Source organism: Phytophthora parasitica, assembly GCF_000247585.1.
Source record: "Phytophthora parasitica INRA-310 unplaced genomic scaffold supercont2.28, whole genome shotgun sequence".
In the NCBI taxonomy this organism is placed as follows: domain Eukaryota; phylum Oomycota; class Peronosporomycetes; order Peronosporales; family Peronosporaceae; genus Phytophthora; species Phytophthora nicotianae.
In genome coordinates, this window is record NW_008649014.1 from 291,553 (window position 1) to 318,772 (window position 27,220).

A 27,220-nucleotide genomic window follows, 5' to 3' on the forward strand; every position below is an offset into this window, starting at 1 on the left:
GAACCCCACTCCACCACAAACCCGATAGAACTGATCAAAATTATATAATGTGGAACGTAATAAAAATCGTTTGGATCAAATCAATACCTGCGCTAGATTAAAGCAAATGATATCCTTTCAAACTATATATTAGGATAAGAATAAGCAATTTTTAGATCGCGACAAAACTGTGGCTGTGCCAGTTGGAAGACGAGCTGTCAGTTGGAAGACAAGCTACTATCTGTTGGCATGACCATATGATAAGGTAGAACAGGCTGGTGGTTAACGAGTAGGTACCCTACATGTCGGAAGGGTTGAAGGAGCCAGCACACCCTTAAGGTGTACGGAAGAAATGATAGCGTGCAAAATACGTATAAAAGACAATAATTTGACTGATAGAGAGAGCGTCTAAGACCTCTTCTACAATCCTATCGGTCCATAGTTATAAGAACGTAATATTCATTCTTTTATCGTCTCCAGGAGAAGGCTTCTGAGTTCCATGCTAAATTCGACGCCAATTCGTGAGACGAAACTATCGACACACCAAAAAAGGACCGTTTCACTTTTTCTTGTGACTTTGATTTAAATATGAGATATACAAATTGCATTCAAGCTGAAGAGCACCAAGCAACTAGATATTTTATGTTAATATTCTAGATCACAGATCTATATTGGAATCAGTAGTATTCGTAGTCACTTGTCTTCGTTGCTATTCTCCTCGTCGCTGCTGTTTGCCGCCATGTCTCGAGCATATCGTAGAAAGCCATGTCGTCACCGTCGAAATTCTTTGCGTTGAAAAAAAGAAATACCAAATTCTTGACAGGAGGCGTCCCTGAGGCGGTTCCGAACTTGGGAGTGCAATGAACTTGTGCGCTGACCAATTGCGCTCCGCTGCCGCGCAAGAACAACTGGAGGCAAAAACCGTTAAGACAATGTCTTGCAACAGCGGGAACTCAGAGAGACCCTGCCAGTATTGGCGCACAGTCAACTGTTTTATCGCAAGGAGTCGCGCTTCCAAAGAAGTGTCGCGCGAACCTCCAAGGAACTTCACGAGCTGCACCATCGTGCCGTCCCGATCGGCCCCGTGTCACATTCCGACGAAGTATTTGACACTTCCCCGCGTTTCATCATCCATACCCTTTCCAAGGTAGCGAGGATCCAACACGTACCCCACACCGTGCGCGTACCCGTAAATGAAGTTGAAGCGTTTGTCGAGAATCTGTTGAATCTTCGGAGATCGGCATCTCCAGCTTGCAATACTCTTCTGGTAGAGTGAGGAACATGTGGTAAACGTCGGATGGAGGCTTGGCGTTCTTCTCAAACGCTTTTCGAACTTGGAGATGACTTCCAGCAGCTTGATCGCTTTTTCCAGCTGCTTGACAAAGGTTTTTGCCACCACTGTGTCATACGCGTGACGTCGCTTGGCTTTCTGCTCCTTGGTACGAGCGCGGAGAAATCCCCGTGACGAGACAAATGCATGTAGAATCATCTCCGAATCGCGAATGGTCGAAAAACACCGCTCGATAGTTCCCCCAACGCGTATCTGCTGGCAGCACCAAACTCAACTTTCCCTCCATGGATTTAAGACGCCCCAGTTCAAACCACAGCTGCTGGATCTTCCTCAAGAAGCGAACGAGCTTTCGGCAATCTGCTGCGAGCTGTCCTAGCCATGGGAGCCGATCAACTAGATCCTTCACTACCAGATTAAACGCATGGGAAATACAGCCGTAGAAGAAGACCTTGGGCTTCTTCTGTTGAAGCGTCGACCAAACCAGCTGATTGTTGTTGGTTGTTTTTTTGTCAATAATGGACCATTATTGACAAAAATATATTGAGTATTGATCAAAACTCAATATTTTGGTTTTGAGTCCATTCGAACCCTATCCCTTGATCCACAAATGATGAATACATTTTTTTAACCCATCCAAAAGGTGGATTTTGAAAAGTGTATCCATTTATTGTGGGTGAATTGTCAGAATTTATTGGTCGTAAGCTAGTTTTTGTAAAATGATCAGCAAATGTTGTCAATTCACCCAGAATTGGATGGATACATCTTTCAAAAACCCACAAAATCCATCAATTTTGGGTTTAAATGGGCGGGTGTTTTTGATCAAAATGTATCCATCCATTTGTGGAAATAAATTTAACTCATCCCAAAATGTATCCATCTATTTAGAATCCAAAGGTGCTCTATTTCAAACTCTATTTACCTCATTGGACGATTTATATACACTCTATTTGTCTACCCAAAAAATCTCTAATTGCCGGTTGCAATCATTGTAGCTCAGTTGAGAGCCTCGAGCCAGGCAAGCGTATCCTCGGCGCCTCCTTCCTCGGCATGCTCCAGCGCCTGTTCCACGGAGCACGAAGCGCGCACGTAGTCGTAAAGAAAGTGGGCAATCTCCAAGTGGTCCATGTAGGCAGCGGCGTTGAATGCCTCGAAATTATTGCAGACCTCGCGGTGGTGTTCGGTGAGCCATTGGACCGCCGGAAGATGGCCGTTCGTAGCCGCCAGCTCTAGTGCCATTGGTGTCCAGCGTGAGTCACCCGTTGTCGGTTCTTCACTCTCACTGGATTCATTGTCGACAGGCTCCTCGTCCTCGACGTGGTTTATGCGGTCAAAGTGCAGCCAACGCAGGACATGCACGAACCCCTGGCGGGCAGCCTCGTTCACTGCCTTGGAGCTGGTCTGCCATTCGCGCGTAGTCTGTTCATCACGCAGGTACTGAAGAATGTCAACGTGACCGGCGACAGCGGCAGCGTCCATTGCAATAGTCGACGCAGGCGAGCTCTGTTCGTACAGCTCACGGAAGTTTGCGACCAGCCACTCGACGCAATTGCGGTGGCCGCCTTCGACGGCTGCAACCAGCGCGTTCATTGCATCGGACTCGACGGTTAGGTTCACTAGTTCGTTCTCGTACAGGTACATGAGGACGTCACTGTGTCCATTGCGCGCCGCCTTCTCAATGGCCTCAACGGTGCAGGCAGGCAGGTGTCCGTCGACACTCATAGGCAACGCCGTGGCGTGGTCGTGAAACCACTTGAGGATGCCGACCTGGCCGTATTCTGACGCAACGTCCATCCACGACCCAGCAGCCTCCTCGCACTTTAGCGACTTCACCGGGAGCACAGCAATGAGCCAGGTCAACACCGCGGCTTGGCCGTTTGCAATGGCGGCGTGTACCATCTTGGGGCCGACACTCTCGAACAGCTGGGGAAAGTGCTCACCGAGGTATTCGAGAACGTACAGGTGTCCACCACGAGCAGCATTTACCATGGCGCTGGACGTGCACTCCTCCTTGCGCACTTCGCAGAGCCAGCGCACGATATGCAAATGGCCTTCCGTGGCCGCGTAGTTCACAGCGCTCGGCGTGCAGCCCTCAGAGCGGTTGTCGTTGAGCCACTGCAACACGTGTAGCTGACCGTTCTGTGCCGCCAAGTCCATCGCGCGACTGGTGCAGCCATCTGCGCGGTTCGTGTGAAGCCACTGCACAACCGGAAGGTGGCCGCTGCTAGCCGCGTAGTCCATGGCCTTGGTGGTGCATCCCTCACTGCGGTTTGCGTGCAGCCACTGAACGATAGGAAGGTGTCCGTTTTTGGCGGCGTCGTCCATGGCGCGCGTCGAGCAGCCGTTCAACTGCTCCGTATTGTGCAGCCAAGTGAGGATGTCCAAGTGGCCGTTACATGCCGCAAAGTCCATGACCAACGAGCTGCTGTCCTCCAGCGGCGTCTTGGGGGTCGTTAGCGCCAGATGCTGCACAAGGAACTTCATGCCCTCCGCCGCCGCGCGCTCCAGCGTCCACCCGCTCGAGTAGTCGAGGTACTCATTCATGGCTCCCCACACGTGGGACAGCTCACTCATGCCGTCGCGGTTGGTACACACGAGCCTAGCCGCCGTCAGCACCATCTCGATTCAGTCGCGTCGTTGGTTGCTTGAGGAGACCTTGTCGCAATTGAAGAGAGTGGAAGGCCAAGTCCACTCGGTGGTGATGCGGCGGCTGGGAGGCGAAAGCGGAAGTGATCGAAATTAGCATCATGCTTCAGCTTCAGGCTGAAGTTCAGCCACCGATGTCGACGCATAGCCAACGCGCCCTTTCGCTTTTGTCGCAGATAAACCAATCACGTGCGTAGGCCAGTCGATGCATCGTTGACCGGGAAACTTGCCACGCACTTGGACTCTGTACCATAGGAATCTGGTGGCCAGAGACTCAAGACAGGCGGGCAAGATTTTTTTTTAACATTTCAAGTCCTCTGTGGCATATGCAAGCTGCAGTGCAACCGTCCTCATGAAGAATCCTTGTGAAAGTCTCGCTTGTGGGAGTTACCAGCATCGAAGTCAAATCTGCTGAGCCTCGAGGCCTCGGCACAGATTCTCAGACACAGATTCTCAGATTCGTTGGCAGCTGGAGGTTATAGGCGGGGTCTGCTGCTTCGTAAATCGCCGTAGTCGTCGACACAAATCCTCGGTCTCTGATCTAAATCAACGGTCTCTAGCTCCATTTTAGTAAACCTGTATTGCAAAGCTATGAAATGCGCAGGTTGTACAAGCTACAACGTTTCGTGCCTGGTCCACTAATTCACCGTCGAGACGTAAACTTCTACATCACGGGCGTTTGTCGTGGCTGTGGGGCAGCAATAATGTATGGTTCCTCCCGCGGTTCTGGCCTTGGGGGGAGGGGGTAGCTTGCCATGAATAAAACCCACGGTTGATGATGATTCAGCGATGAGTCTCCGCGACAGCACCAGGATGTCTTAGGGGACGCTGCAGCCTAATGAGCGGACGATAGATGAATCTGCCGAGTGAAAGAATCGTGGACACCATGTACAGCCGTGCGCGTAGCCTAACTCAATCGATCGCTGAGAAGCTCGTTCTTCATGCCGCGCGTCCTCCGCTCAGCGATCCGGTCGAGTAAAATAAGTCAGCACTTTTGTATGATTGCTCGATTATGCTGGGTTGCATTGAAAACAGCTTTTCAAACTGGATCGAGTTGTCGATCCCGAATTCATTTTGTCGGACCTCCTCGAAACAGAACCATTAGAGCAGCGGCTTGCTGTTCGTTATAACAACCAAGCGTTAACTATACGAGTCACTTGTGCATGAATCAATGAGCGATCAAGCGTAAAACACGATTGGCAAGTGATAGCAGAATCTGGTTGAGTTGCGTCTTGATAATCTGTCCCAAATGAAAGAATTTTTCGAAGCTAAAACTGAATTACATCGGACACATCTTCTGAAGATCGGCTTTCGAATATTGTCCAATCCAATCCAATATTCAGCAATTTGTTTACCAATCAGATCTCCAATTAGCTCTAGTCGAGATCTTTCATACAGGCATTCCGCATTCTTCTTCGTGGGTTGAATATTGATCAACACGCAAGATCGCAATGGCGGTGTGGAGCTCCGCAGCCTTCCTGGGCATGTTCGGCGACCCGTACCTGCGGGGCACGCCGTACGAGGCCGGAGGGGACCCGCAGGCGCTTGTGGGCGCGCTGAGCGGCCTCTCGCAATTGCTACAGCCGCAACAACAACCCGGCAACGAGACAGATCCCGTGACGTTTTCACTCACAGTCGAACAGGAGCGCGTGCTTCAGACGACAGTGCTGCCTCAGCTGGCATTCTGTGGGCAATGGGCTGAGAATGGCGCCAAGGTTGAGGATGCCGTCCAGTTCCAGGCGTTTTTGGCCGAATGGAAGGCCGAGCTCGCCAAGCTTCAGATTGGGCAGCCCGTTATGGTGCCCGGCGGTTATGTGGGCAACATTAACAGCCACTCGATCATCTACGTAGTGGAGAAGACGAATGACGCAGAGTATTCATTTACAGTGTGCAACAAAGGCCCAGGAGCCGAGATGTACCACCCGTGTAAGGTTGAAGGAGACGCCGAAAAGATTCGCGTGCAATCTTGCATTCAAATCGGTGCTATTCTGGCCACTCGCTTCCTGGACATGGCCTTCTGGACGTTACTGTTCTCGCTCTGGATGCGCAAACCCCCGTCTGAGTACCATCGAGTAGAGACCATCTACGACGTACTGCTTCCCTGGCTCGCGGGCGATAAATTGTTGCCGTTGGCGAGCGAGATGACAGAGAAACGTGCGCCGGCCGACTGGACAACTGCAGCTCTTGGTGGTGTGCACACGGCCCAGCGTAGTCAGCTGGGCTTCTGCAAGAGCGTTATCGAAGCGATACGGTACTTATGTCTGCGTAGTCGAGCCTTCACGAACGACGAGGTGGAGTATGCTATTTTGTACAAGTTGCGCTACCGTTTATTCCAGCAAGTCGTCAAGGATTTGGAAATTGCCCAAAGCCCCGCAAAGGCGATCCCGGAAGGCACGCTGGACACTGCGCTGCGAACACTGTCCACCATTTCGCTGCAGGATTCACTGCAGGGCACTCATACGGTGGCAGATATCGATCCAGAGGCTGTCGTTGGCATTTATTTCACGCTGTCTAAGTCCGTTGCTTGCCGTAAGTTGACTAAACTGCTGACAGTATTAAGCGAGAGCCTGCATGCTGCGGGAAAGAAGTTCGTTGTTATCGTAGTGTCCGTCGACCAGGAACAAGCTGATTATGCAAAGCTCGTGGAGGGGTTGCCGGGACACACATGGCTCATGGTTCCATTCCCAGAAATGGAGGCTCGGAAGCAGCTCATCCAAACGTTTGGTGTTACGAAAGTGCCCCAGCTCATTTTGCGAGGATCTGATGGGACTATTTTGACGCCCATGGGAAAGGAATTGGTCATGTCGGATCCAACTGGCGAGTTTTTCCCGTGGTCAAGCGAGGAGTTTGCGTTACCAAAGTCAACCCTATCAGTGTCCGAAACGAAATGCATTGCTATGGGAGTGAAGCAAATTGGTCTGAAAACGTTGAAACATCATGAACGTAAGAACATTCAAGCTCATGTTCTTAGCCATGTGAATAAGCTGATGAGCCAGACAGAAGAACTCATTGAGGCGGTAGGGGTGGCTGCTAGCTCTGAAGGCAAGAGTAAGCACGAGACGGCTACATTGGGTAAAACGCTCCCTTTTGCGCCTCACGCTAACGTGGAACTGCTTCAGCTCCAAGGGAAGGAAAGTGAGTATGCGGGAAATGCATCGGAGCTCGAAATTCCTGTTCTGAACAATTTCTTAGATGTGCCCGAGCGCGTCACGTCGATCGCTCTAGCTGTCGCGGCGTTTGTCAGATGCGAGGCTTTGTGTGAGTCATTACTGAAACGAGCAGCAGAGGGCTCGTCATCTTCCAGGATGTCGTTGCATCACGAAGTTATCCAGCTTATTACAAGTGTCCTGGTGGAGGTGCTACCGACGCCGGAGCCTATTAGCTCTGATGGGTTCGTGTCACCTACGTGCATGTGGCGGCAGCCAGTTACGAAGGACATGCAGCTTCGATGCCTACAGCATTTGCATTCCCTCCTGATGATTCTTGGATCCGTATGGCAATCGGTGGAGCAGCCAAGTCGCCAGTTTGACTCCGAACGCGCGCTTGCGGCGTTGTGTGTGCTATGCATATACGATGCTTTACTCCGCACCCCGGCAGCTGACGAGCCCCTTGAGATATCGCTGATGATGGAAGAAGGAGGTGGATACGTACTGGCGCACACTTTCTGCAAAGCTAATTTCTCGATTCAGAAGTTGACGTCAGCGATGGAATTTGCACGCCCAAACTTTTGCGTGATTCGGGGTCGAGTGCTTGCTTATTTCCACAGCCAAGATGCAAAGGGCAAGAGACAAGTTTTCGACTATCACATGCCGGAGGACAAGATTGAGGTAAAGAAGTATTCTACGACACTTCTGTTCTTCCGTCAGCTCATGGAGCGGTATCACTACCCGCTAATCGATCCAAACAATCAGACTCCGCCAACTGAAATGGAAGCGTTGATGGAGTGGTTCTGTAGTGATACCACGCCCATGGCAGACGACCATCCAGAAGTGGGGTTGACTCGTGATTTAGTCATGGTGGTGAAGTTTTTAGCTACGATGGAGACGAAGGAGGTCGAGCTGATGAGGCGCCGGACTGCGCACCAGCACTGGCAGATGTGGCAACTTTCGTTTGATGACTCATCTGCAACTCATCGACGAAACTTTTTCGGTATGCGAGGACTGAATCGAATTCTTCACGCTACGCTTAAGTGGGAGGTAGTTAACTTTCGTGGAAGTGACCAAGATATCGCTGATGTGGAGGTGGAAGGATTTATGGAAAGAAAGGTTTACTTCGGCGAGGGACCGGTCATTACAAGTCCTGCAAATCTGAGCGCTCTTCTTGTTAAAAGCTCGAGCAATGCGTCTGCAGAAGGCCTTCCTACTGTTATCACTGAAGATGATATCATGCATCTGACCGACCTGCCCACGTACAATGGGACGCTATCAGCGGAAGAGTCAGAGTACCTCATGAGCTATCTGACAGTGCCGTACACACGGATCCCACTTGTGGTGTCATTCTTTTCGTCGCGAGACCGCGTGACGTATTTGTTCAATCCGATGTTGCAGCAGCTGTTCCGCGCAGTTTTATTCGAGGGTGGAGACTGGGTGTCTGACGAGAAGGCTGAAGAGATTTCCCATATTCCGCTGCGGAAATCAAACCTCGTGATGCATGAAGAAGCCATTCAACGGACGTTTGATGCTCGAGTTCACCACCAAAAATGCGAAGACCATTTGGGCACGATGAACGGGCTACTTCTAAACGAATTAATCCACGCCCCAGAGGCGATTGTGGTCCCCCTGTTGAAGATGTTGGATGCTGTCAAGGAGCTGGGTGAGGCATCAGTCCATTCGGCTGACGCTCGCTTTATTCTTTTTATGATCAAATTGGGAGTGGATATTTTACGTTATATGACATTCGCGCTCGACCGGTGCATTGCTGGTGACGACCGGGCTCGTGTCGAAAAACTGGAGGGATACCGATCTCAGTTGATGAACTACGGATTTAGTTTCGCACATTCAACGCTTAACAAGTGGAGAAAGGAAGCTGAAGATGCTAACAACCTCCAGACGGCGTGCGTTATTCATTCCTACCTAGTTGTTCTTCATGTGAGCTTACGACCTACCGAATACGACGCTCGGAAGATCTCCGAAATGATTGGCTCCATTGCTTACGTTCACAACTGGCATTGTTTCGGGATGAAGCTGTCCACCGACAGCGATGATGAAAAAGGAGGGCTTTCAGCCGAAGAGCGGCTCCTTCGTTGGCTTCAGGCGCAAGGCATTGACACGGCAAACGTTGGCAAGAAATCTCTAGATAAGTACTTGAAGGGACGGCCTCTGTACTTGAAAATTGGTATGCAGACTATTCAAGCACCAAGTATTGTCGCACTTCGGAACAGCGAGGGCAAAGAGCTACAGCTACCACCTGGTGACGTTCTTGAAGCAGAGATCTTTGAGACTATGCAGTTGCATCGCCGCTCAATCGTCGATTGGCTTGCAGGCTTACCGAAGACCAATCGAAACAAAGTTCTGGGTGGCATTGTTCAAATTGCCCTGCGCTCGAATGAGCAAGCCGATACGTGGGAATGGCTCGAGGAATCTGGCGTCGGGGGTGCAGGAAAATACAGCTGCCGTCAACAAGAGTTAAAGCTGGACGCGCAGACGGGCGAAATATTGTGGAGAAATGATGAGTTAAAGCCTGTTCCGGACTCGATGACCCAATATGCCGACTTCATGGCCATTTTTGGAAATAATTCGCTTCACTGCGGTCTTGTTGCGCGTCAGGAACACCGCCTCTGGGTCAATATTGTTGGTACGGATTTCCAGCTCGTCGAGTGGGATGACCCTACGGACGAAGTAGACCAGGGTGTTGGTGCTCCGGTAGTGTATGAACCTGGAAGTGTAGGTAACTCGGATGACCCCAACGACGATTCTCAAGAGCTTAAAATGTACTGGGAGTGTCCTGCTTGCACTTGCGCAAACTTCAACGGTGATAATCCTAATGCTGCGTGCGATGTGTGTGGCACTCCTCGTGTTGCGCGTGCTCCGCCTCAGCCATCGCGAGGACATCGAGAGGAGAAGCCCAAGCAACCTGGTGATGACGGATTCCGCTACCTCGGCAGGGTTTTCTCACGTCCGTTTGACATATATTCGGAGGAGGAGCATCCTCATGCTGGCGAACAGTGGTTTGTGGATCTAGTGGGCAACGCGCTTCGTCTCATGTATCCTCCCGTGCCTGATGACAAGAAGCTGCCTTACACATTGTTTCTTCCCAGTGACCCGTTGCCAGACAATGCTACTCACGTCCGGTTAATTGGCCTTGATCGAGGCTCGGATGATAAAGATAAGGAGAAGATTGCGACCTTTAAAGAAATTGTGGCGTACAGAACGATGCAGGTGATGCATATCTACGCATTGGTTTCGCACGGACGCAGACTTTACCGCAAGCTTATCTTCACGTCGAATTCTCGCTTAAGTCTTCACAGCTTCCCTTTGAACATCTCTCCAGATCAAGGCCCTGTGGATCCAGCTCTATTGCGTGCTAGCGGTGAGCCTACCGAGCGGCAAATGCTTGGCGGATCCCTAATTGTCTTACGCAAGAACCATTTGCTCAATGGCACGGAGCAATTCGTCCCCCCACGCCTTCTGCAAGGTGTTGTTCCTAGCTGCTTGCTGGAGAATTTTCGCTTTTGGATGGGAGAAGATGGACGTCTTCGAGGCGAACCCGTGGATCCGAAGTCCCAGTGGTTCCGATATCGAGTGGAGGTTGAGATGAACAAGACTGGGCAGGCTTTTATCAGTCGAAAGTCTATCATGACCTCCTTTTCTCGTATCCACCGTGACGGTCAGGAGAAAGAACGGTCAGCAGCTAGTAGCCAAATGCAACCTCCCCCCGCCCCGGTTCGAGTACCTGGGAGACCAATAGCCGAAGCCTCTCGCTCTCCGTTATATCCATCACCTGCTTCTATTGAGATTAGCGACGACGACGTGGTCCAACTCATGGCTATGGGCTTTTCGTACGCTGGATGTGGGCTTGCCTTGCGCGAGAATCATAATAATGTGGGCTTGGCAGCCCAATGGCTGCTGGATGAGAACAATCAGATGAAGATCCTTGCCGCGGAAGAAGCAGCTGCGTCTGGTGAGGTTGCGCTTAGCCCCGAGGAGCAGCATGAACAGAATATTGGACTTCTTATGAGCTTGGAGGGATCACCGTCACGAAGTGCAGTTGAATATTCGTTGGGTCTATTTAACAATGATCTGGAGCTAGCGACAGCGTGGTTATCGGATCCTGCTAATCGTACCGAGATTCAACGAGCAGAAGCTTCTGAAAATGGCGGAGTATTGACATCAGTGGACTCCATTGAAGAAATGCCTACACCGATGCAGGTCGATGAGGAGTCCAAGGACGACGATGCACTTGAAGTTGTTGAAGAAACTGTCGGGGAGACTTTGTATCTGCTGAGCATGCTCGAAGCCTGCTCGGCTGCAAGCGACGAAGTTCGTGCATTGTGCGATCTGCTTACTCGCGTGGAAGATCTTTCGCACATCCTGGTCTGGTGTGCCAGCAATGATGCGGATAATGTACCTTCCGGATTATCCTCTATAGCTTTTATCGAGTTACCAAGGCTGAAGTTGAAGCTTCAACCGACAAAGGACTCGGAGACTGGACGCATACGCCTGAACGTGATGGATCAAAACGGCTGGTTTGTGAGTGAACTTACTGTTGCGATGCCGGAAGGTACCTCCAAATATCTTCGGGGACTCGTTGAGATTGCTCCGGACTGCTTTGTCCTCGAGTCAGACACAACAGATCTAAAACTTATCTGTCCCAATCACGATCTGTATCGTCCAGCAATACGTGGGGAACCGTTTTCCTCGATCCTCGTTAGCGATCGCGGTTCAGTGGGCTGGCAGCAAGCGATGGAAACGAGATTCTACACGTATCCTGTGCATTCAAGCAACACCTTCTTGCTTCCTTCTTCGCTGAGCTCCACGCTGTATCTGATCCTTACAAGCTTGCTTACTCGCAATTACGCGGCAGCAATGGAGTTAATCCTGGGGTGCAACGTGGACGTGAAGTTTACCGACGAGGAAAAACGAGTGTTCGACCAGCTGTCCAAGACACTTGATGATCGCCACCCGAACGCCTGTGCATGTCGTATTCGTCTGTCTCTAGGTATCGCCTATAGTGACAACAAGGCTCCGTGGAAACTGAGTGGTGAGTTGCACGACTACCTTGCCACGAGTGGCCATGTCGACGCAGCTTGCAAGCTAACTCTGGAGGAAGAAAAGGAAGCCCTAGAGCACTGCCACCAGCGGTCTTTTCTCTTGTTGCTGCGCAAAGAGTTTTGTGACCACGTCCAACCAGATACTGCGACTAAAATTGACTTCAAGTTGACCCGATCACGCGTTGGCGGCCAGCCCTGGATGAAGTTGCGTTTGTACAGCAAAGGATATCTTGCGGCACATGGTAAAAAGCTTTCGACCGTGCGGTACAACCGACCAAAGCATGGAGTCGGGATCGACAACAAGTTTTTGATTGATGATGAGGAAGCTGGTAAACTAGTGTGGAACTGTGCTGTTGTTGGCGACGAGATCAGTGGGACAAACCGAGGACTGGGCTTCCTCTTCTTGTACGAATGCTTGAACCAGCAGCTTGTTGTTCGTATGGGTGGCGATGACTGCACGCGTTCGTTTGGAGATTTGTTTGCGCGATTCCTGCACTTGAAGTTATCGAGATGGGGTCGTGAAACCGTGGATGACGGTGAAGAAGAATGTGCGCCGTCATACGCGATGGCACAGTTGGCAATGATAATCGCACATCCTGGTGGTGGTTGGCCTTCGTCTCCTTGTGACCAAGAAAGCGTTCAAATGCTTTCTCGAGGTGCAAATTTGTACTCCAAGATGACGGTGGGGACAATGTTAAAACACTTTTTCGACTTCGGCGAGATGGAGTTCCAAACCAAGCTTGAGTCAGAAGAGCATCAGACTCGTGTGATTGGCCCGATTAAAGCTCAGTTCAGCGAGCTACACCATACTGCCGAGCATGTGTTTGAGATACCGGTTGCTCCCACGGACGACTTGAAGAATTTCGACGCTTCCAACGCGTCGTGTGGTGAGCGTTATTTCGTTGGAGGCGAGAGCAGTCCCATTAACCCAGAGTTCCCACTAGAAGCAATCGATGTGCAGCGGTTCATCACCTTCTGCGATCCAGAGGCGGAAGTGCGGGCAACACTGCCGTTTGACCTGTCGAACCACCCAGTTGCTCAAACCGTGGCTGCAAAAGATTTGCTTAAGCGACTTGGCGATGACATTGCTATTAACGCACAAGCCGTTAACGGAAGCAAAGATGCGTTCATCACGGGCGTGACTCCTGTGAATTTGGCATCCCTTGGTGAACAGACTGCAAGCATTTCTGCTGTTGGAAACCTTCAGACGCTGATTCATCTATGTGAAAAGATGAGAACAAGCGACCGCAACATGGTAGAGGATGGGATTGCGACGCTAGAAATGCAGCTGAACGAGATCCGCCGCGACATTCATGGAAATGCGGAACAGGTTGTCACCGCTGACTGCTTTGTGATGCAGCGTCACGTTGGTGTATTTCCTCGAGTGACGTTTGACTTTCTCACGTCTCTTTTGGCATCCAACTCGCTTGAAGCAGATCTGAAAGCTCGAAATCCGTTCGTGGTAGATATAACGGCGGATTTGATTGAGAAGATCTTGCTCGTGCTCTTCCTCTGCAGCCGAATTGTGCACATCAACCGAACTGTTCAAGCAGCTCGTGCTCTTGTCAAACATCTCAACGGTCTTGTTGCCACTCAGAGTGGAGATGATTGGTCTAGCAAAGTGAAGATGACTCGGCAAGCGTCTCGTGATTTGGCTGATGCGTTGCTATCGAAGCGATACTACCTCCACGGCTCTGCTCAAGGAACGTCCTCAGGGTGGCGATTCGACCCACGCTTCTTGGTGTTTGAATACGTTTTCGACATCTTGCTGCGCGGGCGACAGGTTCAAATGATCGACAGCTTTTTGACGAGCCTAGCGAAGGGTGACTCTCGCGTACAGCAAATGATCATGGGCGCGGGTAAAACGACGGTGGTTGGCCCCCTGCTAACTTACATCCTCGCGGATAAGGAGCATCTCGTGATGCATGTCATGCCAACAGCTCTTCTGGAACAATCACGTCAGGTGTTGCGGAGCCGCTTCAGCAATCGCGTCCTGCGGAAACGTATCTTTACGTTCGAGTTCGACCGTGCCATTAGTGACGACCCCGCTGCTGCCTTGCGGATGTATACTAAACTGGATCGTGCTCGCCGTCACGGTGATGTGGTGTGTGCCTCGCCAGAGTCGATCAAATCGATGATGCTCAAGCTTGTTGAGTTACTGCACTCACTGGATGAATCATCTGACATTATTGAGCTGCCCCTCACTTCGGCGTCACAAAACATTAGGCGCCTCAGGCGTGTGCTTGAAGATCGTTCCGAGATGGCTGACGAACTGCACAAGACGCTGAGGCTGTGGCAAAATGGTATATTGATCATGGATGAAGTGGACGTGCTGTTGCACCCGTTACGGTCGGAGCTCAACTTCCCCATTGGCAACAAGTTCCCTATTGATCTTGCTGCCAATAGATGGGAACTTCCCATTTATTTGATCGACGCTGTTCTCGCATCGCCAAGTGACTCTAAAGATCCGTCTGGGTTAATCCCGCGATTACATGCCGTGCTGGACGAAGGATACGCTGCTCATACGTTACAGCGCTTCCCGCACCTTGTGCTGTTGGACATGGAGTTTTATGAGGCGCAAATGTTACCGCTATTGTCGGAAATTGCTATTGAATGGTTGTTAAAGCTCTTCCGTATGGGCAAAATGGAGGTGTCAGTCGAACGAATCAAGTATTATTTGGAGTGCCCGCGTGCAGAGCTGCATACAGATGCTTCTCTTCGAGCTGATATTGAGAACGGCCTGTCCGAATCTTCGATTAAGCTGCTCAATCTTGCGCGCGATTGGTTACGTACCATCTTGCCGCACGTCCTTTCCAAGATCAACCGTGTATCCTATGGTCTCCTGAGAGGAGAGCATCAAGCGGCTGCCGCTTCAGGAAACAGTGGTGGCAACGCTCACTCTCGGCTAATGCTGGCAGTTCCATTCATCGGGAAAGATGTTCCGAGTCGCTCGTCCGAGTTTGCGCATCCCGACGTGTTGATTGGATTGACCATTCTTGCTTATCGCTACGAAGGTATCCGCGTATCCGATCTTGTGCGCATCGTGTCGCAACTGAAGCAGGATTTTAGTCGCCAGCTCGGGCCGCGTGACCAACGTCCGGCCTGTGCCATGTTCCGCGAGTGGGTCCGAACTGGTCTATCTGTGCTCTCATCGGAAAAGCAAGATGCTTCGGGTGGTGTTCTTCCACTACCTCTTTTCCAGCTTCGTGATTCCGCACAAGTGGCGCGGCTACACTACTTAGTGGCTAAGCTTGCAGGCGTGGTGTATTACTATGTCCGGCAACATGTCTTCCCGTCGTGCATGAATTTTCAGAAGCTGAAGATCTCTGCTTGTGGTCATGAACTCGGCAGTAATTCGCTTTTTGCGAAACGAATTGGTTTTTCGGGAACGCCTTCGAACCTGCTACCGATGGATCTAGGCGAGTGTTACTATGAGCCTCGCAGTGATGGAAGCATTTTCGAAGCTCTTACTAACAAACGCATCGTGTCCATTGAGCGTAAAGTGGAGTGGACGGCTCGAAGCTTACTGTTGGATATAGCTCATGCGCAACCGCCGGTGCATGCGCTTATTGACACGGGTGCACTGATCACAGGTTTCGATAACCAGGAAGTAGCTGCGTTTTTGTTGGCAGAGCTGCCTGCTGAAATGGAAGGCGTGGTGTATTTGGACGAGAATGATCGACAGATGATCTTACTGCGTGATCACAACGCACCCATGCCATTAGTGCAGTGTGGATTGAGCCCAAGCAAGAGATTCACGTTCTATGACCAAGTCCACACGACGGGAATGGATATCAAACAGTTTGTGAACGCGCGTGCTGTCGTCACGTTAGGCAAGGACATGACCTTCCGTGACTACGCTCAGGGAGCATATCGTATGCGCGGTATTGCCACTGGGCAGTCGATATGTCTCTTCCTTATCCCTGAAGTTGAGAACCGTATTCGCCACGAGATGAAACTTGCCCAAGTTGAATTGAGCTCGCAGGGCTCGGCACAACAACGACTGGACGAGTTTCTCCTGCTGGTACCGGCTTGGCTTCTAGTCAACTCCATGCGCATGGAATCCATGCAACTTGTTCAGCTGTCGCTTCAGGAACTGCATAATACTTGGCGTAGACGTGCTCTTCGTTCATTGCTGGACGAGATTGCTTTGGCCACGTCCAAGAACGCTTCTCTATCATCTCGGCTGCGTCGGTTTATTGGTCGTCAAGATGACAGTGATAAAGCTTGGCTTCGCAAGTGCATCGCGATATTCCGCGTGGAGATCTCGTATACAGTGGACGCCGCCGTGCCGACCAGGAAACAACTTTCGGATGTAATCGGAAATCTCATTCAGAGTCACGAAGACTTCTTAAAGTCAGACAAGGAGACTACCCGAGTCAGTGCCGTACAACATCGGCTAGCCCACTCATCAGGAAACCAACAGCAATTGCTTGCGGAGGAGCAAGGTGACTTACGTCTCACCGCTGAAGTTGTGCATGAGAACGAGGCTGAAGCGGAAGAAGAGGCCGAGGAGGAAGCTGAGCAGGAAGAGCAAAAGATGAGTGCGTTCACTCGTGATGACGAGCACCCAATCCCGTGGAGCGCCTCGGTTCTTGCTGAACCACCTACGGGAGTTGCTGCAGGATCTATTGGAGATGAAGAGATGAAGACGGCCGTTCAGCAACAGCAAGAAGAAGAGGCGAGCGTATTCTACCCATTCGCGCAATTCCAAGCCCACTCAGAGTGCCCAAGGATTGCCTTCCCTGCAGAGTTAATGGTGTCTGGAAACTTTTTCCGTCGACGATGGGTTGGGCTTGGTGAACGTCGCGTAAAAAACGTCGGGCTCATTCTTGAGTGGTCACCAATGCTGCACCAAGAAGCGATGAAGACGGTTGTGCAGCAGCTCTTTATGGCGATTATGGCGGACGGATCGGGTGGCAATGCTAACGAAATTGCCGTGAAGGCTCTACAAGCAGCAGCTGAAATGGCTACGACGAGTCCTGACGCAGTGTCCGATGCAGTGAAGGATGCCGTGTCAGTCACGACACGCAAGATGCCAGTGTATTTGGCGACATTGTCTCTAGCTGAAGGAGAGACGATTCGTCGCATGATCCATACGCAACATCCCGTGTTCCAAGTAAGCCAGGTGCAGCTCCGTACAAGCGAGGGTGAGTTGGTCGAGAGCTCGTCATTCTTCTCGTCTTGGTCTCCGAAGACTGCTCCAACAGCTCTTGCTGAGATGGCCCCTCGACAGAAGACCATTGCAGTGGGTGTCCAGTGCTTGCGCTTCTTCAACAACGAGATGTATTACTTCCCGAACGAGCTCGAGATGCTCTTGGAAGGGCTGGCTACCGTGCCTATTTCGCTACGACACGAGTTCTTTGAGTGTCTCCTGCGTCTTCGACGCCGCGAGCGTCACCTGTGGGGAGACACACCACTGGCGAAGGTATTCACTGCTCAGAGTGAATGGCATTTACTCACTGCACGTGCTCGACTGCAGCAATTCCAGCAGAGTTTGTTGCGAAAGCAGCGACAGTATCAGAAGAAGAAAGAGAAGGGTAAAGATCCCAAGCCGACAATGGCCGCTCTTCACTTGGCGGTGGCTCTGCGACGATTCGATGAAGACGAGGACGGTCGATTGAGTGCCGAAGAAGTCCACAAATGCTTCGAGAGCTTCCAACTAGGCTTCTTGTCCAAGGAGCTGAACGAAATCATTGGACTAATCGCAGACGCCCGGTTCACAAACGGTGAGAAGGGACATGAACAGGGCATTCCGATGGAGACAATCTGTGCGGCCTTCGGTATCTCCCGTGAGGAAATGAAAGGCGCTCTTCTTCGCGACGACCAAGAGAGTGCTCGTGCTGCAGCGGGTCTGAATGTCGAGCCTTCGTGGGCCTGTCCTGTGTGCACATACGTGAACGATGGCGCCGCAGATGTGTGTGGAGCCTGTAACGAACCCAATCCGAAGCACCAGGACCAGGACGCACAGCAGCAGCAGCAGCAGCAACAACAGGGATGGCGTTGCGGCAACTGCACTTTCATCAACCAACCAGACGATGTGAGCTGCGCTATCTGCGAGCTTGACATGGATGGACAGCGGGGCGTGCCTCGTGGCAAATGGGTCTGTGCTGGCGAGCAGGGCGGCTGCACATTCTTCAACTCCATGGCCAATTTCTACTGCGAAGTATGCAACCGCGCACGCCCCGATCTGGCGTCCACTCGCTTCTAGAGCCATCGATTGACTTGGTTAAGGTGCCTGTTAGCCATTTGCACTTTTGCTACATGGTCAATGCTACGTATCTTTTTGAAACACCTGTCTCCGCTTCAACTGTCTACCATATGTTGATTGGTCGAAAGTATATCTATTCTTTTTGGCGAATGGGACACTTCCATCTTTCGACCAATCGTCGTCCGTTCTCGCTTCAAGTGTCCAGTCCATAGTGGACCCAAGTCAAGTGCTCGAGGAGTGCCTCTCACTTGCGAAAAAGACGCGAAGCAGCGAAGAAGGCGATGGACCCGCACTCTATGGGGATGCAGGGCGGCGGGATGTCGATGCCCATGTCCATGGGTATGGGCGCTGCCAACCCGCAGTCCATGGGCATGGGTATGAACCCTCAAGCGATGTACAACCAGCCCCAGATGATGATGAACAGCATGCCTATGGGCTCCATGGGGATGACCCAGATGAACCCGAACGTCATGAATCCGCCCCAAGTGAGCGACTGGCGCATCCAGCTGACGAGGGAACACCGTGCCAACCTCATCGCCAAGATCTACAACGAGATGGTGCGCGTATCAGCCGACCCCGTACCGGGTATTAAGCTCTGGATGAACGTGTCGTGGTATGAATTGTCGCTGTACAAGGAGTCGCCCACACAGGAGGTCTACATTAACAAGATATTCACACGGCTAAAGTCACTGCGAGCACAGCAGTCGGATATGAACGCGGCCATGGCGGCACAGGGACTGCCCAATCAGGGTATGCTGTCCAGACTCGACTTTTCTTACTATAACACACTCAATCTGAACCAGAGAGGCGCCAATGGGGGACAAGTGAGTAGCTATCCTGGACACAATCAAGTAAGTGCACCTGGGCCCCACCCGGGAGCTCAACAACAGCAACAGCCGCAACAGCAGCAGCAACCGAAGCCGGTATCTGCTAGTAATACCCCAGTGAAAACGGAAACGGCGAGCTCGGGTAACTCGGTGGCCGAGTACTGGCAGCAGCATGCGGCGCTACGGGCAAAACACCAGGGAGATGTTGAGAAGGTGCACAACGCCTTCAAGAAGTATGTGGATCACATGAAGGGACATGATGAGACGGAGCAGAAGAAGAAGCTGCGATATCTTCTGAGCTATGTGGAGCTCTGCGCGAACATCTTGAACGAAGACAAGACCACACACCCGCCCCGGAAGATTGAGGAGCTGGACAAGGTCTTCAAGTACATCGTCAAGATCGTCAACCCATACTTGAAAAAGCTGCGTACTGAGACCGACAAGCGCAGCTATCCAAGCAGTGATATCAGTAGCAACCAGCACGCCACAACAACCGGCCCCGGTGTACCCACATCTTCTGGAGCAACAACAAGTTCGGGCTCCAACACAATGCCCTCGGGTGGTTTCAGCAATGCTATGGCGCAGGCTCAGTCTGCAGGGCAGAATCAGCAACCAAACGCGGTGAACACGTCAGCGCAGATGCCTCAGCAAAAGCAGCAGCAGTATATGATGCAGCAGCGTGCTCAGCAAATGCAACAGCAGCAACAAATGCAGGCCCAAGCTCGCCAGCAGCAGATGATGCAGCAACAGCAAATGATGCGACAGCAGCAAATGCAGCAGAAGGGTCCTCAGCAACAGTTTTCGGCTCAGCAAGCGAACCAAATGAAGCACCAGCAACAACAGAATAGTCAGAATGCCGCCAACCAGCAGAGTGGCCAGCAGACGCAGCAGCAAATGGGACAGCAGGGTCCTGCTCGGCCACAGCAGCCAAACCCGGTACAACAGAAGCCTCCGCAGTCCCAGCAAACCCAACCTCAGCAGAACCACAACCAGAACCAAAACCAGCAACCCCCAACGTCGCGAGGAGAGAGCCCGTCGATCAGTTCCGGGCTCAGTTTGGGTCTGGATGACTCGCTATACGGTAGTATGAGCAACGACTTGTTACAGATGCCAACGCCCTCCGGAACCTCGGGCGGCCTCATGGACTTCTCCAACGCTTTGTCGCCCACCAACTTCGGTGGAATGGACTTGCTCGACTGGGACGACGGCACTGGCCAGGGAACATCCGGTCAAGGCGGCATTGGCACGTCGACAGGCGACAGCTCAGACCTCATGACATTCGTGGAGACGCTGTAGATGGTAGAATCGCTCGATGGAGGACAACGTGTCCTCTAGTCTACTAGGTAATTGTAATTCTCAATTTTCAAGGCAGGGGCTTCCCTTTTCTATCGTAACATTGTCAACTGTAATATTGTGGGGGAAGTTGAAGTCAATCGACGACGCTGAACGCCCGCCAACTGAACCAACTGTTCACTAAACATCCAAACTTCAAATCCTAAACTCAAATTGCGATCGTCAAGCGCTGTGAGTCATGGCGTCGTCCTTCCCGTCGTCCTTGCCGCCGCGCGTGCCGTCCACCGCCTCCACTTTGCACGTGACGGCGTCCGACATCAGTCTATTTAGTCGCTCGGACGACGAGGCCGCCAGCGCGGAGGAAGACGACGAGATGATCGTCGAGGACGAGCAGCTGGCGGTGCGGACACTGGCCAGCGAGCAGCAAGAGGGTGACGAGGGCGAGACGCTGGGTCAGGAGCTGCTGGAGGCGCTGCGTCTAGGCACGAGTAACTTCCTACTGGCCTACAACACACGTGCAGGGATTGCGGCCTTGCTGCGTCTGCTTAAGTTGCTGCAGCGACGCGAGTGGAGGGCTGCGGTGGATCTGCGGCAGTTATTGGACGAGAAGCACCTCAATTTCCGGGTGGATGCAGTGCGGCTAGGCCTGTTCTTAGGCTGGTTCACAGGCGGATACAGAGGTCTGAGAGCTCTACTGCCCGTGATTCTACGGCGAATTCTACCCAGGAAACATCTTCAAGACAAGAAGAAGCTTAAGGAGATCTCAGCCCTTGGGTCTGGAGCCATTGCAGCCCTGGCGCTCGGTTTTGTGGACACAAAGCGACGTCGATCTTTGGCATTGTATGCGCTTACGAGAGCGCTGCAGTGCGGCTACAACACGGCCAAGAGACTGGAACGCTGGCACTTCTGGGGCAGTGACTGGCAGTATGGCGACGCGCTGCTGTTTGCACTCTCAAGTGCGCAGGTCATGTACGCGTACGTCATGAGACCAACGACCCTGCCCTCTGAATATTTCAGGTTTATCCAGAGAACAGGCCCAGTAGAACTGGAGACGCTGGAACTGGTGCAGCAAGTGAACCGAAGCCTTCCAGTTAGCGCTGCTACTCTTCAGAAACTGATCAATCGGAAGCCAGGGATTCCGAAGGACTTCCCGTTGCCGACGGATATCGTGCCGTGCAGACTTGTGCATGCCAATGCTGACTCATGTGCGGTAGGAGCACTGCTGTGCTTCAAGCGTGCCTTCCAAAAGACCTTTCCGCTGTATCTATCACTCTTCATTGTACCAGGCGTGGTCATCCATTTCAAGCGCTTCTTGCGTGCACCTTTTCGCACTCTAGCACGCTCGACGTTGAACGCGACACGATCCAATTGCTTCCTAGCGTCTTTCGTGACGCTCTATTTGTCACTTGTGTGCATGCACCGCCGTGTGGTGACCAAAGACCACCGATTCATCTATTATTTGGCCGGATTGGGAGCCTCGACGACAATTCTTATGGAGCCAAAAAGCCGACGCTCTGGTACGTTGAATTGCTGATTGTTTTAGTTGGGAAGACATGAGACTGATACGTTGTGCGTCATTCAATATCGACAGAGCTGGCGTTGTACGTGCTGCCTCGTGCTCTCGACAGCTTGGCGATGATTCTGCACGACCGAGGAGTCTGCTCTGGCTTCAAATACGGCGAAGTCGCCCTCTTCTCGGCCTCAATGTCCGTAATGATGTACTGTTACGAGGTAAGTCTGCCGATTGTGCAAGTTGCGTTAGTCTTGAGTACACGCGTTTAACTCGCTTTTTTTTTTTTATCAATTAACAGCACGAGAAGGAGTCCATGAGTCCGTTCCTGTACAGCACCATGAAGCGCTTCATGCAGACCTCAACGGACAAGAAGCAACAGTACGTGGCCTCTCTCGAGCAGAAAGAGAGACGCCTCTCGCAGTCGATTCCAATGGCTCCTGCTTCTACATCCGTTTGAAGCGGGTTGGTTGGATACCCCTCCATGTTTATATTCTCATATGGCTTGCGCGTCTTGAAGCAGCAGTACTTTAATAGTGCAGCTCCGTTAAATGGATACTTCGAAGTAAAAAAGAGAACGGACGATAGCTGCGTCTGTGCTACTGTTTGTTGTCTTTTTTCCGAGCCTCTCCACTACAACTTGTACGTTGTCGCTATAAATTCTCTTAAACTTGAGCGAAGCGAACGCTGCGGACGCTAGGCAGTTCCTTCAGAGCATTCAGCGTCTCATCAGAGGGTACGGAGTCCAGTGCAAGAATACCAAGAGGGTGCTCAACGTTGTTCTGGCGAGCGAGTCCAAAGTTGGCGATGTTGATCTTCGCCTCGGACAGTTCGCTCAGGATGCCAGCGATTGCACCTGGGACGTCCTCGTTGTTGAACACCAATATGTTGCCTTTCGGACGGAAAGCTGGGAAGTCCGAGTATTCGTTCACACGCACGATACGCGGGTCCTCACCGAAGACGCTTCCCTTGACAAGAAGACGGTCCTTGTTCTTGGTCTCAACCACCACCGCCAAGCAGTTCTTCAAGTGACGACGCACCGCTGCTGGGTCGGTCTTCAAGTCACCTTGACGCACGTCAATGCCCTTAGCCATGGCAAGCAGCGAGGAATTCAGAAGGCTGATCTCGGGTTGTTCCTCGTCCTCAGCGGGTTCCTTATACTCCCGCATGCTCTCAAGCATTCCCTTGAGCAGCGCGTTCTGGAGAACCTGGCGAGCCTGTGGCGTCGTAATGTCAATCTGTAGCCCACCAGTGGCAGCCAGAAACACGTTGGTGATTCGATCCTTCGGGTCTGCCGACAGAGCTAGTTGGTGTACAAAGCGACCAAGCGACTCGCTCAGCTCCAGGAACGGCTTCATCTCCGGCAACAGCGTCAGAGGCATGAACACACCGTTAGCTACACCACGGTAGTAGCGCTGTGCCAGGGCATCGCCTACATTCTCCGCCAGAAGACGGTACTTACGGCGCTGAAGCACGTCGTCCGACGCCGTACCGTCAGCATGTGCACGCGTGATGACGTTCTCGTGCTTCATCAGCTCCTGCCACGTCGGCGACATGTCCAGTCCGTCCGCTGATTGAAGCAAATCCAGCGCCACGCCGCTGATCTTGCCAGACTCCAGACCACGCAGCAGCGTGTTCTCGTCCAGCAGACCGTGACTTCCCCTGTATTCAGCCACCGACACGATCTTCACGCCAGGCTTGCACTTCTCTAAGGCCTCGTCTCCAAACATACCGCGTGTGCGTGCAGTCAATGGAGCGTGGAAAGTGATGAAGTCACAGGTTGCGTACAGTTCGTCCATGGACACGCATTTGACTCCCATGAGTTCGGCCGCTTCCTGGTTTAAGTTGGGGTCAAAACCAAAGACTTGCAGTCCAAGAGCATGCGCCATGTTCACCACACGTCGCCCAGCTTGTCCAATGCCAACAACTCCTAGACTCTTCCCCGCTAGCTCCGTACCAGCGAATTGCTGCCGGTCGAACGGCTCGCCGGAGCGCATACAGGCCATACTACGAGGCAGATGACGTGCCAATTGAATGAGTAGACTGAGGCCGATCTCTGCTTCCACAGACGAGCGGTCGCCCACCTGTTTGGACTCGAGTTGGAGGAGCATCACGCCCTGATTCGTAGCCTCCATGAGGTCGATGTCCTCGCTGGGGATTGAGGCGGCAGGCACGGCCACCAGCTGCAGCTTGTGCTTAGCACCCGCGCGGAGAAGTTCGCGCGGTAGCTTCGTACCTGGAGCCGCTAGGAGCGCGTCGTAGTCCTTCACAACTGATGTCAGATACTCGTCCGAGGCGGCGCGCACTTGGTCCACGACATGGCCGCGCTGTACGAGCTCCTGGACGCACGAGGTCTCGGCCACGTGCTCGGGAACGTCCACGCACAAGATGCGACGGCTGCTGTCGGTCGCTAGCAGTCGTGAGAATGAAGGACGCAGCGCCGCGGGTCGCCGCGCGAGGAGGAGACGCTGCCACATACTAAGCCTTGCAGATGTTTTGGTACACAGGAAGTGAAGGTGGTTGATGGATAGCACAGAAATTTAATACTGATAATTGGATGAAATAATGAAGATACCTTTACAATTTCATCCAATAATCACGAAGAAACATGGCCGCACTTACCAGTTGTAACGTTGCGGAGCATGAGCAAGGTCCGGCATTGGCGAGAGGACTGGCAACGCATGCCGCCTTATTTGAAGGCGGTGGTGGTCGGTTCTGCGACTATTGGTGGATGTACGAATTGATCCAGGTGTCACTATAGACTATTACGATGTCTAAGCTGCTGGTTTCCTCCTCTCGTTCAGTGTACGTCGTGAATCATGTGGAGATAATGCCGCTCACCAACCGCCGCCGCATCATGTTCCTCTCGCCTGAGCACGAGGAGCGACTGGGAGAACAGGCCTATCGAGAGATCCTGAGCAGCTCTCGGCTGCTACCGCCATCACACCCGGTACATACACTGTGCACTAGATGCCTGACAATAGAATAAAGTGCTCACTTGTTCTTCAACATTAAGATGTCGCGGGCCGTGACGCGAGTTGGCCGCAAGATCGCGCAGGAGACAAACGCGCCGTTCATGAAGTGGACGTTCCACGTGATCGAAGCGAAAGAGCCCAACGCCTTTTGCCTGCCTGGAGGCAAAGTGTTCGTACACTCGGGACTGTTCAAGGTGCTACGCAACGAGGACGCATTGGCTGCAGTCATGTTCCACGAAGCTGCACATGGCCTGGCTCGTGAGTCACGTGGCGATAATTTGACGGTAGCTAGGAGTCATAACTTATGACTATTTACTGTGGTTGTTGCGTTAGGACACGGAGCGGAAAAAATCTCATTCAGTTTGCTGGTGTATGGACTGCTGGCGCTCATATTCCCGGACTATGGACAGATCAGTGATCTGGTAACGACTGTATTGAGCGTGAAGTGTAAAGTGCTCAAAGTGCTGATAGTGTTTGTTGCCCAGATGGTGAAGCTCGCAGTTGATCTACCATTTTCTCGCAAGCTGGAACTGGAGGCCGACTCGATTGGTTTGAGGCTGATGGCGCAAGCGTGTTACGACCCTCGTGCCAGCATTCAGATGAACACGTCGTTGGGTCAGCTAGACAAAGGATCTCAGTTCAAGTACTTTTCGACCCACCCACCCAGTGCTGAGCGAGTGCAGGCGCTACGGTCTGTAGGATTGCTATTTCTATCGCGAGTGAGACTTGGATTCTTACGTTTGTGTGATTTCTGACCGTGTAGTGAACAACTGAACAATGCACTCGAGATCTACGAGGCCTCGGACTGTGGATCACGAAAGCAAGCATTCGCAAAAGCAATGAAGCCTGCCTTCTCACCTCAAGGTAACGCTTCATTTGACTGGTAGACGCACTGCAACAGTGACTTGTGACAGTGGTTTTTTGGGGTCTGAAAGGTAGTGGACGAAATGCTGGTTGTAACATTTGATATTGTGTACGTCTCTTTCTGTCTTTTAAAACTAAGTCATCTTGGATCACCAACTCGGTAGCAACCGGATAGCTGTTAGCTCCCAACTAATCAAATCTGAAGCGTCTAGCAAGAACCAAAGATTCACAGCTAGCACGAATATCGTCAGTACTGTGAAGACGCGGTTTGTGTAGAATGGGAGACAGAACGAGTCCTTGGTGATATTTAATGCGATCGCCACCACGGTGTAGGCCAAACGCACGAACAACCAAGTCGTCGAGCCTTCCTCGCTTGAATGTCATAGTCTTTGAAGGCAACACAACTTGGAGGTACGGTTAAGTGGCCAGCATTCACATATGGCAAGGCTTCGTTGATCGAACAGAACCAACTATCGTCTTGCTGCAAGATCGCTAAGGCTGAAGCAAAACCTGCTATCTTTTTGTAGTCTCTGTATAGCGAAGCCAATCCCTGACGAGAGAAGCAACGCTGGAGGCACAGCTACAGTAATGAGGTCCAGGAAGTACAGCAACGAACTAAAGAATGGCGTATCCGTGTCCGCCCCGTCGACAACTCGTTTAATAAATGCAGTACACCAAGCTCAATAAGATAGCGGTAACTATCACGTTTGAACTCGAAAGTAATTGGCTTAGGGAAGAGGTTCGTTCGCACCAAACCGCTCAAATCTCGCAGTAATATCGAGAGTGGTTAGGCCACTATCGACACGACTAGTGATTGCACCAAGTTCTTCTCGAATAGTTGCAAGCTATCGTTTGAACTTGGCTACTTCGAGGCTGTAGATGTACCGGTGCTTCTAAAACTGAAACCAAATCCCCTAGTCTTGTTGAGATCGTGTTTGGCGCAACCGATGGGTGGTTTACTGGACATTCGATCCATGGAGCATGCAGTCCCTTACCGTGCACGAGAATGAGCATGTTGTTGGCATCGCCAGTTGATGAAAGTGGAAGCTGCGTACGAGCTAAGTAGGTGAAAATTAGTGGGTACCAAATTGAAAAGATGAACATGAGTACAGCGCCAACTGAAAGTACGAAAACGTGAAGGGTATCAAACGCAGCGGCTCATTGGGAGGATAGACCAATTGGCTATATGGGTTGTTGATTGGAACTTGCACGTGGTCCTGTAAGGTCTTCATGATGATGGCAGGAATCGTGTCATTGGTGGTTTGCTTTCCAGGATGAAGGCCTTTTGACAAGTGTTTAAGGTGAAAGTCTCACCTGTTTTACCATGAGACCGACCACGTTCACAACGGCCTGTTTTTTGTTGTTGTTGAGATCGACATCAGTTGCACCCAAGGATATACCACGTCTTATGACAAGGT

The 27,220-nt window shown here is 51.8% G+C and overlaps 7 protein-coding genes across 12 annotated transcripts; 4 read left to right on the forward strand and 3 right to left on the reverse strand.

Annotated features, from left to right (window-relative positions):
• Positions 1-1,066: 1,066 nt before the first annotated feature.
• PPTG_12237 (hypothetical protein) lies at positions 1,067-1,468 on the reverse strand (the record flags this gene model as incomplete). The annotated part of the gene is made up of 1 exon (XM_008907951.1): positions 1,067-1,468. The coding sequence occupies one exon, from the start codon at positions 1,466-1,468 to the stop codon at positions 1,067-1,069; it is 402 nt and encodes a 133-aa protein (XP_008906199.1).
• A 653-nt stretch (positions 1,469-2,121) lies between these two features.
• On the reverse strand, positions 2,122-4,115 carry PPTG_12238 (hypothetical protein). Its single transcript, XM_008907952.1, has one exon. It carries the CDS (start codon positions 3,884-3,886, stop codon positions 2,264-2,266), a length of 1,623 nt encoding a protein of 540 aa, XP_008906200.1. The 5' UTR covers positions 3,887-4,115; the 3' UTR covers positions 2,122-2,263.
• Positions 4,116-5,287: 1,172 nt separating this feature from the next.
• On the forward strand, positions 5,288-18,418 carry PPTG_12239 (hypothetical protein). The gene has a single exon (XM_008907953.1). It carries the CDS (start codon positions 5,365-5,367, stop codon positions 18,331-18,333), a length of 12,969 nt encoding a protein of 4,322 aa, XP_008906201.1. The 5' UTR covers positions 5,288-5,364; the 3' UTR covers positions 18,334-18,418.
• On the forward strand, positions 18,389-20,614 carry PPTG_12240 (hypothetical protein). The gene has a single exon (XM_008907954.1). The coding sequence runs from the start codon at positions 18,615-18,617 to the stop codon at positions 20,454-20,456; it is 1,842 nt and encodes a 613-aa protein (XP_008906202.1). The 5' UTR covers positions 18,389-18,614; the 3' UTR covers positions 20,457-20,614.
• PPTG_12242 (phosphoglycerate dehydrogenase) lies at positions 20,532-24,563 on the reverse strand. Its single transcript, XM_008907955.1, has one exon. It carries the CDS (start codon positions 24,438-24,440, stop codon positions 22,629-22,631), a length of 1,812 nt encoding a protein of 603 aa, XP_008906203.1. The 5' UTR covers positions 24,441-24,563; the 3' UTR covers positions 20,532-22,628.
• PPTG_12241 (hypothetical protein) lies at positions 20,583-22,597 on the forward strand. Its single transcript, XM_008907956.1, has 3 exons — positions 20,583-21,970; positions 22,045-22,184; positions 22,265-22,597. The coding sequence occupies exons 1-3, from the start codon at positions 20,692-20,694 to the stop codon at positions 22,421-22,423; spliced, it is 1,578 nt and encodes a 525-aa protein (XP_008906204.1). The 5' UTR covers positions 20,583-20,691; the 3' UTR covers positions 22,424-22,597.
• PPTG_12243 (hypothetical protein) lies at positions 24,563-26,711 on the forward strand. 6 transcript variants are annotated; one of them, XM_008907957.1, is made up of 7 exons: positions 24,563-24,696; positions 24,768-24,913; positions 24,980-25,196; positions 25,272-25,360; positions 25,424-25,629; positions 25,702-25,802; positions 25,942-26,711. In XM_008907957.1, exons 1-7 carry the CDS (start codon positions 24,606-24,608, stop codon positions 26,076-26,078), a joined length of 987 nt encoding a protein of 328 aa, XP_008906205.1. In that variant the 5' UTR covers positions 24,563-24,605; the 3' UTR covers positions 26,079-26,711. The 6 variants fall into 6 exon arrangements, with proteins under 6 accessions (XP_008906205.1, XP_008906206.1, XP_008906207.1 ...); XM_008907958.1 differs by having other exon boundaries at positions 24,563-24,913; XM_008907959.1 differs by having other exon boundaries at positions 25,702-26,711.
• The last annotated feature ends 509 nt before the right edge of the window (positions 26,712-27,220 follow it).

Excerpts from the sequence above, each read along its gene's own strand:
- PPTG_12238 (XM_008907952.1), bottom strand. The coding sequence starts at position 3,886 with ATGGTGCTGACGGCGGCTAGGCTCGTGTGTACCAACCGCGACGGCATG.
- PPTG_12239 (XM_008907953.1), top strand. The coding sequence starts at position 5,365 with ATGGCGGTGTGGAGCTCCGCAGCCTTCCTGGGCATGTTCGGCGACCCG.
- PPTG_12240 (XM_008907954.1), top strand. The coding sequence starts at position 18,615 with ATGGACCCGCACTCTATGGGGATGCAGGGCGGCGGGATGTCGATGCCC.
- PPTG_12241 (XM_008907956.1), top strand. The coding sequence starts at position 20,692 with ATGGCGTCGTCCTTCCCGTCGTCCTTGCCGCCGCGCGTGCCGTCCACC. Across the intron at positions 21,971-22,044 it reads GCCAAAAAGCCGACGCTCTG|AGCTGGCGTTGTACGTGCTG; the intron begins GTACGTTGAATT and ends CAATATCGACAG. Across the intron at positions 22,185-22,264 it reads TAATGATGTACTGTTACGAG|CACGAGAAGGAGTCCATGAG; the intron begins GTAAGTCTGCCG and ends ATCAATTAACAG.
- PPTG_12242 (XM_008907955.1), bottom strand. The coding sequence starts at position 24,440 with ATGTGGCAGCGTCTCCTCCTCGCGCGGCGACCCGCGGCGCTGCGTCCT.
- PPTG_12243 (XM_008907957.1), top strand. The coding sequence starts at position 24,606 with ATGAGCAAGGTCCGGCATTGGCGAGAGGACTGGCAACGCATGCCGCCT. Across the intron at positions 25,197-25,271 it reads AGCTGCACATGGCCTGGCTC|GACACGGAGCGGAAAAAATC; the intron begins GTGAGTCACGTG and ends TTGTTGCGTTAG. Across the intron at positions 25,630-25,701 it reads GAGCGAGTGCAGGCGCTACG|TGAACAACTGAACAATGCAC; the intron begins GTCTGTAGGATT and ends CTGACCGTGTAG.